Genomic DNA, 13348 nt, shown 5'->3' on the forward strand with positions numbered 1-13348 from the left:
TGCTTCATTTAGTATATGTGTACATTAATATGCAAAATAGCCCCGCCTCCACTCCATCACACCAGCTCAGACTACCTGATTTACTTAGTCAGCACGTTTGTAAGTTTAGGCAAACTGCAGTTTTATGCACAAAATACTAAGCAATGGTGTAAACTGATGATTTTGTCCATCATTTTCCCATAAATCATACTAAACCACACCACATAGACATATAAACATTTTTAAAAAATTCACCACAGGGGGACCTTTTGAGATTTTGCACAATCTGTTAAAACAATACTGTACTTGACTATTGCATGGTTTCAGTTTGCACCCACTCATGGTCAAAGCAAAATCAATGTGGATATAGACATCAGACTGGAGCCTTAAGCAATCCATCCAATCCTCCCAGCACAAGATTAGGCTGTGGACAACTGCAGCGCAAGATCAAAGCATGTGCAATGTTTTGAGCAATGCAGGAGCTCAGTGACATTAAGAACTATGTCTTTATGAGTCACACTTTTCTCATATGGACCGTGTGAGAGGCTCAAAGACATAGCATCCCTGGTGTGATGATACGCTGACAGAGGCAGAGCATTTCACTTCTGCCGCCTCTGAGACATCCCTTGCCCCAATCAGACGCCCTGCTCCTCACCATATGCAGCATGGTTTTATTTTATGAGGCTGCCGAATTGGCGCGTTGCCCGAGGCAATTCATTGGGGCGCGGGGGTGATAGTGTGTATTCAATCAAGCTATGGGAAGAAATGTTTCTGATATAGGTATTCTGTGCACTGGGTTCAAGTTGATGCAGATATTTTAGACACAACATGATTTTTGTCTTGTGCTTTGGGTGTATTCGTGTATAAAAGTATAAAGATGGACACTTTTTAATGCACAGTAATTCTGAGTTCACCTAGGGACATTATAATTATCTTTTATGTTTTGCCGTAAAATGCAGTTGCCAGCCGCCAAAGCAAAAATGCTTGTGGTGCTGATTTAAATATATACATCAGATAATGGTGATTGAGACCTATCTCTGCATCGTATTCATCCTTTTTGGCAAGCAATTTTTCATGCCTAGACAGCAGAATTTTGGTTACTCATCGACCCATAGACAGGATGTCAAGGTACATGTCAGGATCAGCGAGTGAGCAAATTATATTTCTCACAGTGTGCTTTGACAACCAGCAACAAGAATTGGTCTTTGTGTTTTTCTGCAAGCGCTGCACAATCTTAGTTTGCTCTTAAATTTGTTACCGCCCTCTTAGTGGTCATTTATATAAAAATGTGGCATCTCATTACTTTTATAACATCAAAATTCAATAGCATGTATTGTCTAATACAGTTTACAGTACATGTGGGGTATTGTAGGGCAGGTTGGTTTAAAGAAACAGCACATCATAAATGAGATGCTGTTTAAAGCGTAACTAAACCCCTGGTCAGAGCCCGACTCCACCCACTGGCAATATTTGAAAAATGCAAGAAAAGTGGGCAGATCCCAACGGAGATAGAGGGGACGAACTAAGCTCATACCAAGTGTGTGGTGAGATCGTAACAAGGGCGTGGTGAGCTTGAACCTGCTTACGTCACGAGTCATTTTTTGGACCCAACATCCAATAAGAAAATTCAACTGCAGTAGCCACCGTTCAACCTGAAGAGGGCAGCACTCAGACGTTTTTACACCATATATTATAGTATTGAAACACTTTATATCCAAATGTCAAAAAACTAACTAAAATCAATGAACAGCACTAATAACGCCCCATTCTTACAGATCATTAACTAAAAAAAGTTGGTTTAGGGTTTAGTTACTCTTTAAACAATCATCTTTAATAATTCAGTATAGAGACAGAGCGCAGCGCGTCATAACCTGAAAACCACGCCCATCGGGGGGAAAACAATCCAACCGTCTCCATTGACTTTGTATTGCGAGAGGCTGCCTCCTTGTCATTTCTGGCTTATAACAAAAAACAGAATAATGTCTAAAAGCTGCTGTGTGACAAGATGTACAGCTAACAAGCCAAAATACCCAGAAATACGTTTTTATAAGCCGTCGACCCCCCAAAAAATGAGAGTTTAAAGACACAAAAGTGAAAACAGGCAACTTTTCATGGTACTTCTATTAGTAGAACTGCGTCCACTAGGGGAAACGTAGTCGGCGATCCACTTTTGGAGGTGGTTGGATTGTCCCCCACCCGGTGGGCGTGGTTTTTAAAATTTGCATAACTGCGTTCTGTCTCTATTGCAGATATATTATTACACCAATCATATTTAACGTTCCTACCATGAACCTTTGCATGTCATGGGGTAAATTGGAATTTTAGCAGACTGTCAGGGATAAAGCCAAAACTGTGACTTTAATGCAAAACATGCCCTGTTTCATTTGTCATAATGTATCTAGTAACCAATCATCTTGCTTTTAACTTCATGTTAACCTTGTAGAAACACAATTTCAAATATTGCTCTCCTACAGGTTATATTGAAGAAGCCTGTATTATCCCCTGCCCATCGGACTGCAAACTCAGCGAGTGGTCAAACTGGTCCCGGTGTAGCAAGTCGTGTGGCAGTGGAGTCAAAGTACGATCAAAGTGGCTTCGAGAGAAACCTTATAACGGCGGAAGGCCCTGCCCGAAACTAGACCATGTTAATCAGGCACGTAGAAGCTCTGAATGATGTTTAATGGTGTTGGATAATGTTCATCTTGTTTTAATGATTAAATAGAAGGGGGTTATAAATATTTGATCAAAAGACCAAACAGAATAACATGTTTTTTTAATGCACAGAGATAGGGCTGCTAATATGTTAATATCATGGGGTATTGTATTCTACATCACAGCGTTATATATTTTAAAGACTGCTGGGCTGAAACAGTATGAATTTACAAAGCTAAGTGATTGATCTAACTTCTCTATTCTTCTCTATTCTTCTTTTCATCTCCTCGCTTCTCATTGTGGAAATCCTGCCACAGGCTCAGGTAAATATCTTGCCAATATATTAATATTTATAAAATTATACATTTCATATAGTAAAGAAATGATCATTTCATGACTCATCTTGATAAATATACAGAACAATAGGTAATGTATTTTATAATCCTGGCCACTATGGCTAATGAATATTAAGAAGGTCACTGCCAAATAACACTTTTACACAGTCAACTACGAAACCGGGTGTGCCTTATACATCTTGACAAGTGAAGTCTTTGGCTGCTTGATAGCCCCATGGTGGCTGGCTGCAGTACAAGTCATAAACCACGCCCTCTCCATGCCAACGAATGGGACTCTGCTCTAAATTAAAAAATTATTTACACTTCTAATAAAATTTTTCGAAAGATGGTTTTGGTCCTTTAAGGTAGTTGTTATCATGCTGATATATGTTCAACTGTTCATTTTTGTGATAAGTTTCATTTTAGCTAGTAGTTTGATGCTATAGAAACGGGGCGTGCCGTTATGATTGGCGTGGTTGAATTGGGCGCACAAACATTTGACACTGCAGCTCCACCTCTGGCTCCCCAGATGATTCCTCCTGCCGATGCCTTGGCTCGAAACTGACGTTTTTCCGTAACATGGCGGCGACCATGGTTGGACATTATTTGCTTCAATTCATGAGTCTATGAGCAAAACAAAGCCCTCGAAATTTAAAGTGATAGAAAAGAAAGATCTGTCATCATTTACTCACCCTATACTTACTATAAACATATTTTTGTTTTGCTGAATACAAAGGGAAGATATTTTGAAGAATGTTTGTACAGTAACCAAGCAGATCTTGGGCACCATTGACTTCCATAGTAGGAGAAAATAATACTATGAAAGGGAATGGTGCCCCAGATCTGTTTGGTTATTAAAAATTTTCAAAACACATTCCATTGTATTCAGCAGATAAAAATTATTTTATATTAAAAGTTTGGAAAAACTTGAGGGTGAGTAAATGATGACAGATTTGTTATTTTAAGGTAAACTATCCTCTGATTCACTTTCAAAATGTTTTGTTTACATGACACCATTGGCGGCTCATTCACACAACAAAAAAGTTTTTTTTTTCTTTTTACCATTATCACCTTGTAAACTACAAAATACAGTGTTTAATGTGAATTTGTTGTTGGCACGTGAAACATACAGTAATTACTGTGAAAGTAAAACGTATCAGTTTTTATTACAATGTCTTTATGTAAATGTACCCTTATGCTGGATTCACGCCAAACACGCCAAAAAATTTGCTATTCGTGCGTAGATGGATGCTTGAACATTTTGAGTTTACTCGCTTCATTCATGAAAATGAAAGCCAGAGGTGAAATTCTAGTCATTTGAGACATTCACACGGAAATTTGCGTCATGGGAGGGGCTTCCGTTCGCTTCCTGTAATCACGTCACTACTAGAGCAAGCTCCTGATTGGTTAACGCGGTGCGACTTTCCGCCAAAGTTCAGATTTTGCAACTCGCGCGTTTCCCGTGGCAATGCTCAATTTGCGTAATTCGCGCGTCAGCCGCGCTAAGCGCCTCATTCGCGCCGCGAGAGCTCCAAACGCACGTAAACGCATCTTTACATTGACTTAACATTCAAATCATTCGCACCAGAGGCTCTATTCGCCCTTGGTGTGAACGCAGCAATAAACTTTCAGATAAGAGGGTTGCAGTTCTCCTGCTGTAATTGTTGTGTTTTTTAGGTGTATGAAGTGGTGCCATGTCTGAGTGACTGCAGTCAGTATGTTTGGGTGGCTGAACCATGGAGCGTCTGGAAGGTCAGCAATGTCGATCTAAAGGAAAACTGTGGGGAAGGTGTACAGACGAGGAAAGTGAGGTATGAGTAACTCAAAACTTCATTAACAACACTGGAAATTTTATTTTAGTTGAATAAGACCTCCATAACAGATAATTATATACTGTATCTTTTATAAAAAGGTGCATGCAGAACACTGTAGATGGGCCTTCGGATCCTGTAGAGGACTATCTCTGTGATCCAGACGAGATGCCTCTTGGAGCCAGAGAGAGCAAGCTGCCCTGTCCAGAGGATTGTGTTTTAACTGACTGGGGTTCATGGAGTCGATGCCCACTGGTGAGAAAATCAGCCTATAAAGTCTAATGTGTGATACAGCACACCCGATTGCGCTCCAGGGTGTTGTAATGGGTAATTTGGTCCTAACTTAATTTTTCACACAGTATGGTGCATATGATGAGGCTGAGCTAACATTTTTTAATGCACACGTACCTTGAATGTCTGATATTTAAATGCATGCTGATTGGCTAGGCGCAGATAGATCAACCACTAAAGCCTACATTCCCATTTCCAGTTTAGGAAAATTTGAGACACGAGTAAAAAGCTGCATTATTCTTATTCCCGGTTAGCAGTGAACCAGGTATAAGTAAATACAGAAAACAATAGTGGTGAGAGAAGTGAGTTTTGATTAGATGTGGGTTGGTTGCTTGGAGCGCTTCGCCTTGCCGGGGGGTAGTGAGCTTACACAATAAATAGTCTGCAGTGGCATAAGTGTGTTTAGGCGTTATTGAGGATTCTCTCAGGGGACGGGGTGGGGGGTTTACTCTTGTCTCCTTCTCAGTGTGATATCCAGGCATGCTGCCACCATACTGCAAGGGAAGCTAATTGCCATGGATACTGAGAGAGCATCCCTGATGTGAAAATGTGGGAAGTCTGTACTGTACATGTGACTGTTCTGACATCAGATTATTTATTTTCCTGCCAACGTCAAAAATGGCAAGGAAAATCTGACAGCAAAATTCATCCGCTGCACATATGCTGAACATTTCGAAGCGTCATTATTTATTTGTTTTGTTCATTGAAAGCTCTCTGCTTTTTATTGAAGCCATGTAATGCAAATGGTACAAGGCAGAGAACTGCCAGTCCTATACGTCAGGCCGGTGATGGTGGGAAACAGTGTCCTTCAACCACAGAGAGGGAACCATGCATTGTGAACACCAACTGCTTCCATTACTCCTATAATATTACAGGTAACTATCACCTACATGTATATCTGTCAGTGCCTATTGTATCTGCTATCTACGGTACCAGATGGTACTATCTTTGACAATTTTAATTACTAAAGGTGCAATTCTGTTTCCTTGTTTGCGCCAACATAAACAACGGTGTTTAAGCATAAGCACCCTGCAATGAAAAAAATCCCCATTAAACCAGAGCAGTTTCATTAGACATGCTGTTTTGATTCTCTTGTTAATGTGATGTCACACTTACAAAGCCCCGCACCCAGCCACTGACTATGTACTAATGTGGCTAAAGATACTTTTGTCCCAAATGATCTATGTGATATTTCAAATTTAACTTCTCAGACACATTCTAGGCACATCTTGTTAAAATGGATATTTAAAAAACGGCACAACCATTGATGTGTAACTGTATTGGATAACAATAGTAATGTTTATGATATTGCACATCCAGACTGGAGCACATGTCAGCTGAGTGACAGAGCTGTTTGCGGTGTTGGATTCAAAACACGAATGCTGGACTGTGTTCGAAGTGACGCCAAGTCAGTGGACCTTAAGTTTTGCGAGGAGGTGCAGTAATATTGTTTGACCTTCCCATGTTTATCTCCATATGGTTACAGTAGGTATCAATCACCCTGTGTTACCCTCCTAAACTCAATTCATGTGTGTTATTGCAGCTTGGTCTTGAGAAGAAATGGCAGATGAATGCGTCCTGTGTGGTCGAGTGCCCTGTCAACTGCCAGCTGTCTGAATGGTCGTCCTGGTCTGAATGCTCCCACACCTGTGGTCTTGCAGGTAAACAAACTCCTCAGAAACTCTAAAGCTCTGTTTGTTGGATATGTGCCAGCACGTGCTAAAATTTAGTGTGATTAAATTTGTCTGGCTCAGTTAATTCACACTCTCAGCAGTCCTGGTTAGAGCTAGTTTGATAGTCCAAAGCCTCGGGAGGGCTGTTGAGTGTCGCTGCCCAAAATGTCTTTGATGTTAGGTAGCGTGACCGGTTTCATCAAATCGCAGGTTTTAGGAAATTACACTGAGTTCTCTTGTAGAATTACAAGAGCATTGGGGAGAGCCACAACAAATTTATGGTTTAAGAACAATCGTGTTATTGTCCAAAAGCAGTGTTTGAGTGGAGGATAATGATGTCCTTCGGTGTAATTTCATCTGCTTTAACGATTGATTAGGGTCCCGTTATGTTTGTGTGCTTGGGGCCTTAGAGACCACTCAACTACACAAGGTCTTTGAGAGCCAATGGCCAGCGACTGATAAAGCAAACCATGCTGCTATGTGAAACCTGTACTGGCTTAGTTCACCGTACCGTCTTTAATCCCTCCCCAGGCAAGAGGATTCTCACAAAGATAGAGAATCAGCAGGTTATATTTAGCTTTTAACACAAATAAATTGTCCTTACGCTTGTATTTGGAATTGCATGCAACATAAATACACGGAAATCAGGAATCTGGCATGAATTTATTTCATTTCCTTTTGTCTTTAAAGGAAAACCAATGTAACAAAAACAAAAACTGGATAGTCTCATCTTCAAATGGCCCATGGGCTGCCCACAATCCATTTACCTAACTGTCTTTCTCAAATCTACTTACTTACGCAAGTATATCATAGGCATAAAGCTTGTTTGTATGTAGTGTATTTTATATTTGTCAATATTTCTCATGTTGCCATGTGGTAAAGTAATGCAGCCTCTTTAATAATTGTCAATAATTAGATGTTTTATAGTGTTCTTGTAGTTCAATTGGTAGAGAAATGTGTTAGCAATGTAAACAGCACAGATTTGATTCCCTTATCGAAAAAATCTATTTGAATAAAAGTAATGCGTAATTACGCATTTGCGTAATGGATACATGTAAAATTTCTGTTTATTATTATGGTATGATACATCTTTAATAGCCCTGCCTCTAAAGACGACACTGTGATTAAAGGTTTAGTCCATTTTCTGCAAAAAAAAAAAAAAAAATCCAGATAATTTACTCACCACCATGTCATCCAAAATCTTGATGTCTTTCTTTGTTCAGTCGAGAAGAAATAATGTTTTTTGAGGATAACATTCCGGGATTTTTCTTATTTTAATGGACTTTAATGGACCCCGATACTTAACAGTTTTAATGCAGTTTAAATTTGCAGTTTCAAGGAACTCTAAACGATCAGGTATAAGGGTCTTATCTAGCGAAACGACTATTATTTTTTGCAAGAAAAATAAAAATATGCACTTTTAAACCACAACTTCTCGTCTTCCTCCGGTCCTGACACGCACCAGCGTGACCTCAAGTCAGGAGGTCACAGATTACGTATAGAAACTACGCCCCAGTGTTTACAAGTGTGGAGAAAGAGGACCGTTCCAACGTTGTTGTATGTGGAATGATACTAATTAATGTCTTTGTGTCAGTTTATTGTTTAAAATGGTTCGCAAATGTGCGTTTCATATATGTAACACGTGACCTTTCGACGTCATTACGCAATTACGTCATTATCGTTTCGCTAGATAAGACCCTTATGCCTCGTTTGGGATCGTTTAGAGTCCTTTGAAGCTGAGTCCACATGACCCAATATACAAGGCCATGATCCTCCACATAGAACATGAGGCTGTCAGAACCCTGCCATCATGATAAAACATAAATATAAAACAAGACTCCTAGGGCAGGATCCTGACAGTACCCCCCCCCCAAGGAGTGGCTACCAGACGCTGGCTTCGGCAGCTCTGGCCGCGCTGAACGCGCTGGCATCGGCGGCTCCGGCCACACTGGCATCGGCAGCTCCGGCCGCGCTAAACGGGCTGGCATCGGCGGCTCCGGCGGCGCTGAACGCGCTGGCTTCGGCCGCGCTGGCTTCGGCCGCGCTGGCTTCGGCCGCGCTGAACGAGCTGGCTTCAGCAGCTCCGACCGCGCTGAACGCGCTTACTTTAGCGGCATGGTTGCTGGGTTCAGTTGTGGCTGGTTCATTCTGTGAGGGTTTGGACAGAGGACAAGAGAACCCAAGCGCAGATGATGTCGGGGAAGTGAACAATAAACATTTATTAATACATAAAACACAGAAAACAAAAGCCCACGTGGGGGCAAAACTACATTAAACATGAAATAACAAAACACTGATGTAACATTTAACTGAATAACAAACGAAGACATTTCACAATACATCAGAACACAATGAACCAGCACAAGACAAGAGGAGATTAAATAGGGAAAAACTAAACAAGATAACAAGGGCAACACAGGTGAGAGGGATAAACTGATAATGAAAAATTAACAGGGAGAACAAGGGGGCGGGGACTAGAAACGAGACACCAGAGGCACATGACCCAATATACAAGGCCATGAGCCTCCACATAGAACATGAGGCTGTCAGAACCCTGCCATCATGATAAAACATAAATATAAAACAAGACTCCTATGGCAGGATCCTGACACTTACATAGTTTAACATTAAATAACATCACATTTGTCCCAAATATGCTAACATATATTTTGCATTTTAAAGTAGAGGCTATCTGATTAAGCTCACGCTAATATGCACATCCGGTGTACGATACCTCCGAGTTGTCCTAGACGCGACGCTACGCGCCGTGGCGCTTCTCGTCCGGTGTGTGACCCCCTTTACTGTCTAAGTGGGCGGTTTTTAATTGGTTTAAATTGCAAAAAGCACCAAAACCTTTGCTGCATTTACAGTGGCAACACGTTGCTAACCAGTTATACACCATTTGCTCCGTGACCACCAGTAGAGAAACGGCACAAAAGCCAAGAAGGAAGAGAGAAATAAAACGAATCTAGATATGAGCAATCCCTACAGCTAAAATCTAGCACAATGCACTTGTGTGTCGAGTTCTCCCAATAGAAGCCAGCATATAAAAAGTGGAAACATAGAGCTGGGAGTTGATTGGGTTTGTGGTTGCTGGAAAGCAAGGAGTTCACAGAGGGTTCTCTGCAGGGAAAGTCCATCACGGCAGGCTGCGGTGAAGATGAATTGCATCTGGTACAACTAGCTTCAGGGCAGCGCGTAGGCCGGGGATTCTGCTATGATCACTACGAAGTGCCTCGCTGTACCCTGTAAGGGTCTGTGCATCTTCTTACCACGTAGTATTACACCTGCAAATGCAAAGGGAATTTTATTCCATGGATGGTGAATTTGATGACTTCTAAACAACACGAAGGCTTGGTGACCTTTACCAGGGAAAGATTTATGGGAATGGCCCTATACAGAGGTGCACGGGCAGCTAGAGCCATTTAGACATCAGAGTTAGTGGACTCTACATAAGAGTCACATGGTAAATGGTCTATATTTCAAGTTAACTGCACTGTTACTAAAAACGTTGATATACCAATTCCAAGCCTGTGTGTTTTAAACCGATGAAAAAAATCTTATAGCTTTAGTTATATAGTTATTCAGTAAGATCATAGTTATTATATATTAAACATTCTCGATGTTTTATAATGGTTGTGGTATTTAGTTCTTTGTTGCACCATCCGGCATGTGAAACAACCATTCGTGTAAGATGGTGTGGTAGACTCAAGCTTGTGCGTTTCCCACTGGGTCTCCTGCCTAATTGACAGAGTTTTATTGCAAGTGTCCCTTGGGCGCCAGTCTTAAACAGCACGACGCCTTCTGCTTGAAATATTCTGCACTCCATTTCTCTTTACCCCTCTCTACAACCCTCAGGAATCGATTTAAGAAAATCATGACAGAGAAAGATGAATATTCAAAGTGGTTTCCGGGTCTGGAAGTTATTCACAGAAACATTACTGCACAGAAAAAAATTTGTTTTACGAGACACCATTTTTGGAAGGGATTGAGTTACCTCAGATGGTGTGTGTTTAACATAAGGAGATTCACGTAGAGTAAAAGCCTTTGTTTCATTCATCAGGTCATTCTGATGGAGGTTACAGCACAAGAGGAACGTTGTATATAAGGAGCATCAGAAAAACTAGGGCATTGTACTTCCATTATTGTGGAAAACTGAGCATATGCAACTACAGTGTCTGAACATACATCAAAGGTTTTACAACTTTAAAAACAGTGCAACATTTCTGTACAGTAGCTCATCTGATGTGCTTTGTTTCCCTGGAAACATGCAGATCCAATGTACCTTGACGTCTCTTTGTATAAAAGCGTCTGCCAAATGCATGATTGCAAGTGTTTCTTCATAATAGGGAAGCTCTGGAGAAGAAGAACGGTGATCCAGGCCTCTCAAGGAGATGGGAGACCATGTTCCTCACAGCTGGAACAGTGGAAACCCTGTCCTGTGAAACCCTGCTTCAGCTGGAGATACAGTGCTTGGTCGCCTTGCAAATCTGAGGTGCGTTTCTCAGTTTCTTTATTGTATCTCAGTTAGTAGAGCATTGTTCTAGCAAAGCCACAGGTAATGGTTTTTGATCTCCAGGGAACACACATCTTGTAAGCTTTTGACAAATGCATAAATGTAAATATGACGCAACACACAAGCAATATTTTAAGATCTTGCCTAAACAGTAAGCTCCTGATATGAACATTTTACAAGGTTTCTTCTTATCTGAGGCACACTTCCCTACAGCAAACCACCAGCAGTTCATGTCAACGTTTAGGTATATTTAGAATATCCCCAACACACTTCAGCTTTGCCCTGTCTGCTGTCATCTTCCTCCAGTCTGTCTGGGTTTCAGGGCCCAACGGGAGGTTTAATTAAAGACAACAGACTGAAGACACAGCCTCTCTCTCCTCTCCATTCCCCCACCCCTACACCTTATGCCTCCGTCATTGTGCAGGCTGTGAGGGAATATTGACGTTGCTCTTTGTTCTCTGCTGGCTGTCTCCAAGTCTGTGTCTTCTGACAGCCCTCTGCAGCCTCATCCAGCAATGCCTTTTACTTTATGTAAGACGCTTTCAGTGGGTATGGAAAAATAATGTGGCGAGCTGACAGTGCCGGGTATGGGCCAGACAATGGAGTGAGAAACATTGCTGGATTTCTTGTAAAAACTCCCCCTTTTGTGTCACTAAGAGAACTTTTGCCCTTTCCAGGTCTACAGCTCTAAAAAGCTTTTCTTGTGTAGTACATGCTGAAAATAGCAGCTTAGACCAGCATGTGTTTTTGTTCTGGACCATGCTGAATTTGGTGGACTAGCATAGTTATATTTTTCACCAGTTCTGTTATAAACCAGCACACCTATAGTCTATCCTGGATCTTTTGTATACTCTACACTGTCAGAAAAAAATGGTAAATAAATGGTCTCAAGCTGTCACTTGGGGAGTACCCTTTTAAAAGGTCCTAAAATGTACCAATACAGATATGCATACATTTGGTACCAATATGTACGTCCGAGGTACTGGTATGTGCTTTTGCGGTACTTATATGGACTCTTTGGTACCATTATGCATCTTTGAGGTACTAATATGAACTCTTTAGATGCAAAGGTTACTTTATAAAAGAGTAACACCTGAGTAACACCTTTCTTATATTTTTTCTGACAGGGTAAATAAAGGTTAACAAAGGTTCCTGAAAGGTCATTTTTTGGGCTATAGAGTTCCATGCAGAACATTTAACATTTCAGAGTCATGAGTCCTCTGACTGGAGTCAAAACCCAGCATCGGCCTGACATAAAACCCAACATCAGCGTGATGTCAAAACCCAAAGTCGGGCGGACGAGAAAACCCAACGTTGGCATGACGTCAAAACCCAACGTCGGCATGACGTCAAAACACAATGTCGATGTGAGGTCAAAACTCAATGTTGATGTGATGTCAAAACCCAATGTCAGCCTGATGTCATAACCCAACATTGACGGTTGGGCTGACGTCAAAACCCAACGTTGGCATGACGTCAAAACCCAATGTCGGCATGACGTCAAAACCCAACGTCGGCCTGACGTAAAAACCCAACGTCGGCCTGACGTCAAAACACAATGTTGATGTGAGGTCAAAACCCAACGTCAGCCTGATGTCAAAACCCAACATCGACGTGATGTCAAAACCCAACATCGTCCTGACGTCAAAAACCAATGTCGGCGTGACATCAAAACCGACGTCAAAACACAACGTCAGACTGACGTCAAAACACAACGTCAGACTGATGTCAAAAACCAACGCCGGTGTGACGTCAAAAACCAACGCCGGTGTGACGTCAAAACCCAACGGCGTGACGTTAAAATTCAACGTCGGCATGACGTCAAAACACAACATCGGACTGACGTCAAAACACAACTTCGGACTGACGTCAAAACACAACGTCGGACTGACGTCAAAACACAACGTCGGACTGACGTCAAAACACAACGTCGGACTGAGGTAAAAAAAAACTGCCAATATAAAGACATTTTATATTATAAAAACCCAACGTGACGAGAAAACCCCACGTTAGCATGATGTCAAAGACCAACGTCAGCCTGACGTCAAAACCCAATGTCGATATGAGGTCAAAACCCAACGTCGATGTGAT

General features: G+C 41.4%; 1 protein-coding gene across 1 annotated transcript in view; it reads left to right on the top strand.

Moving 5' to 3' along the window:
• The window catches only part of thsd7aa (thrombospondin, type I, domain containing 7Aa), a 132253-nt gene that overhangs the window by 97082 nt on the left and 21823 nt on the right, over positions 1-13348 (top strand). The window contains exons 14-20 of the mRNA XM_073858252.1: positions 2454-2632; positions 4644-4777; positions 4879-5032; positions 5799-5943; positions 6389-6504; positions 6612-6729; positions 11091-11236. Of these exons, the coding sequence (XP_073714353.1) occupies positions 2454-2632; positions 4644-4777; positions 4879-5032; positions 5799-5943; positions 6389-6504; positions 6612-6729; positions 11091-11236 (992 nt within the window). The remainder of the gene's footprint in view (positions 1-2453; positions 2633-4643; positions 4778-4878; positions 5033-5798; positions 5944-6388; positions 6505-6611; positions 6730-11090; positions 11237-13348) is intronic.

The sequence above is a fragment of the Misgurnus anguillicaudatus genome, chromosome 20, assembly GCF_027580225.2.
Source record: "Misgurnus anguillicaudatus chromosome 20, ASM2758022v2, whole genome shotgun sequence".
Classification (NCBI taxonomy): Eukaryota; Metazoa; Chordata; class Actinopteri; order Cypriniformes; family Cobitidae; genus Misgurnus; species Misgurnus anguillicaudatus.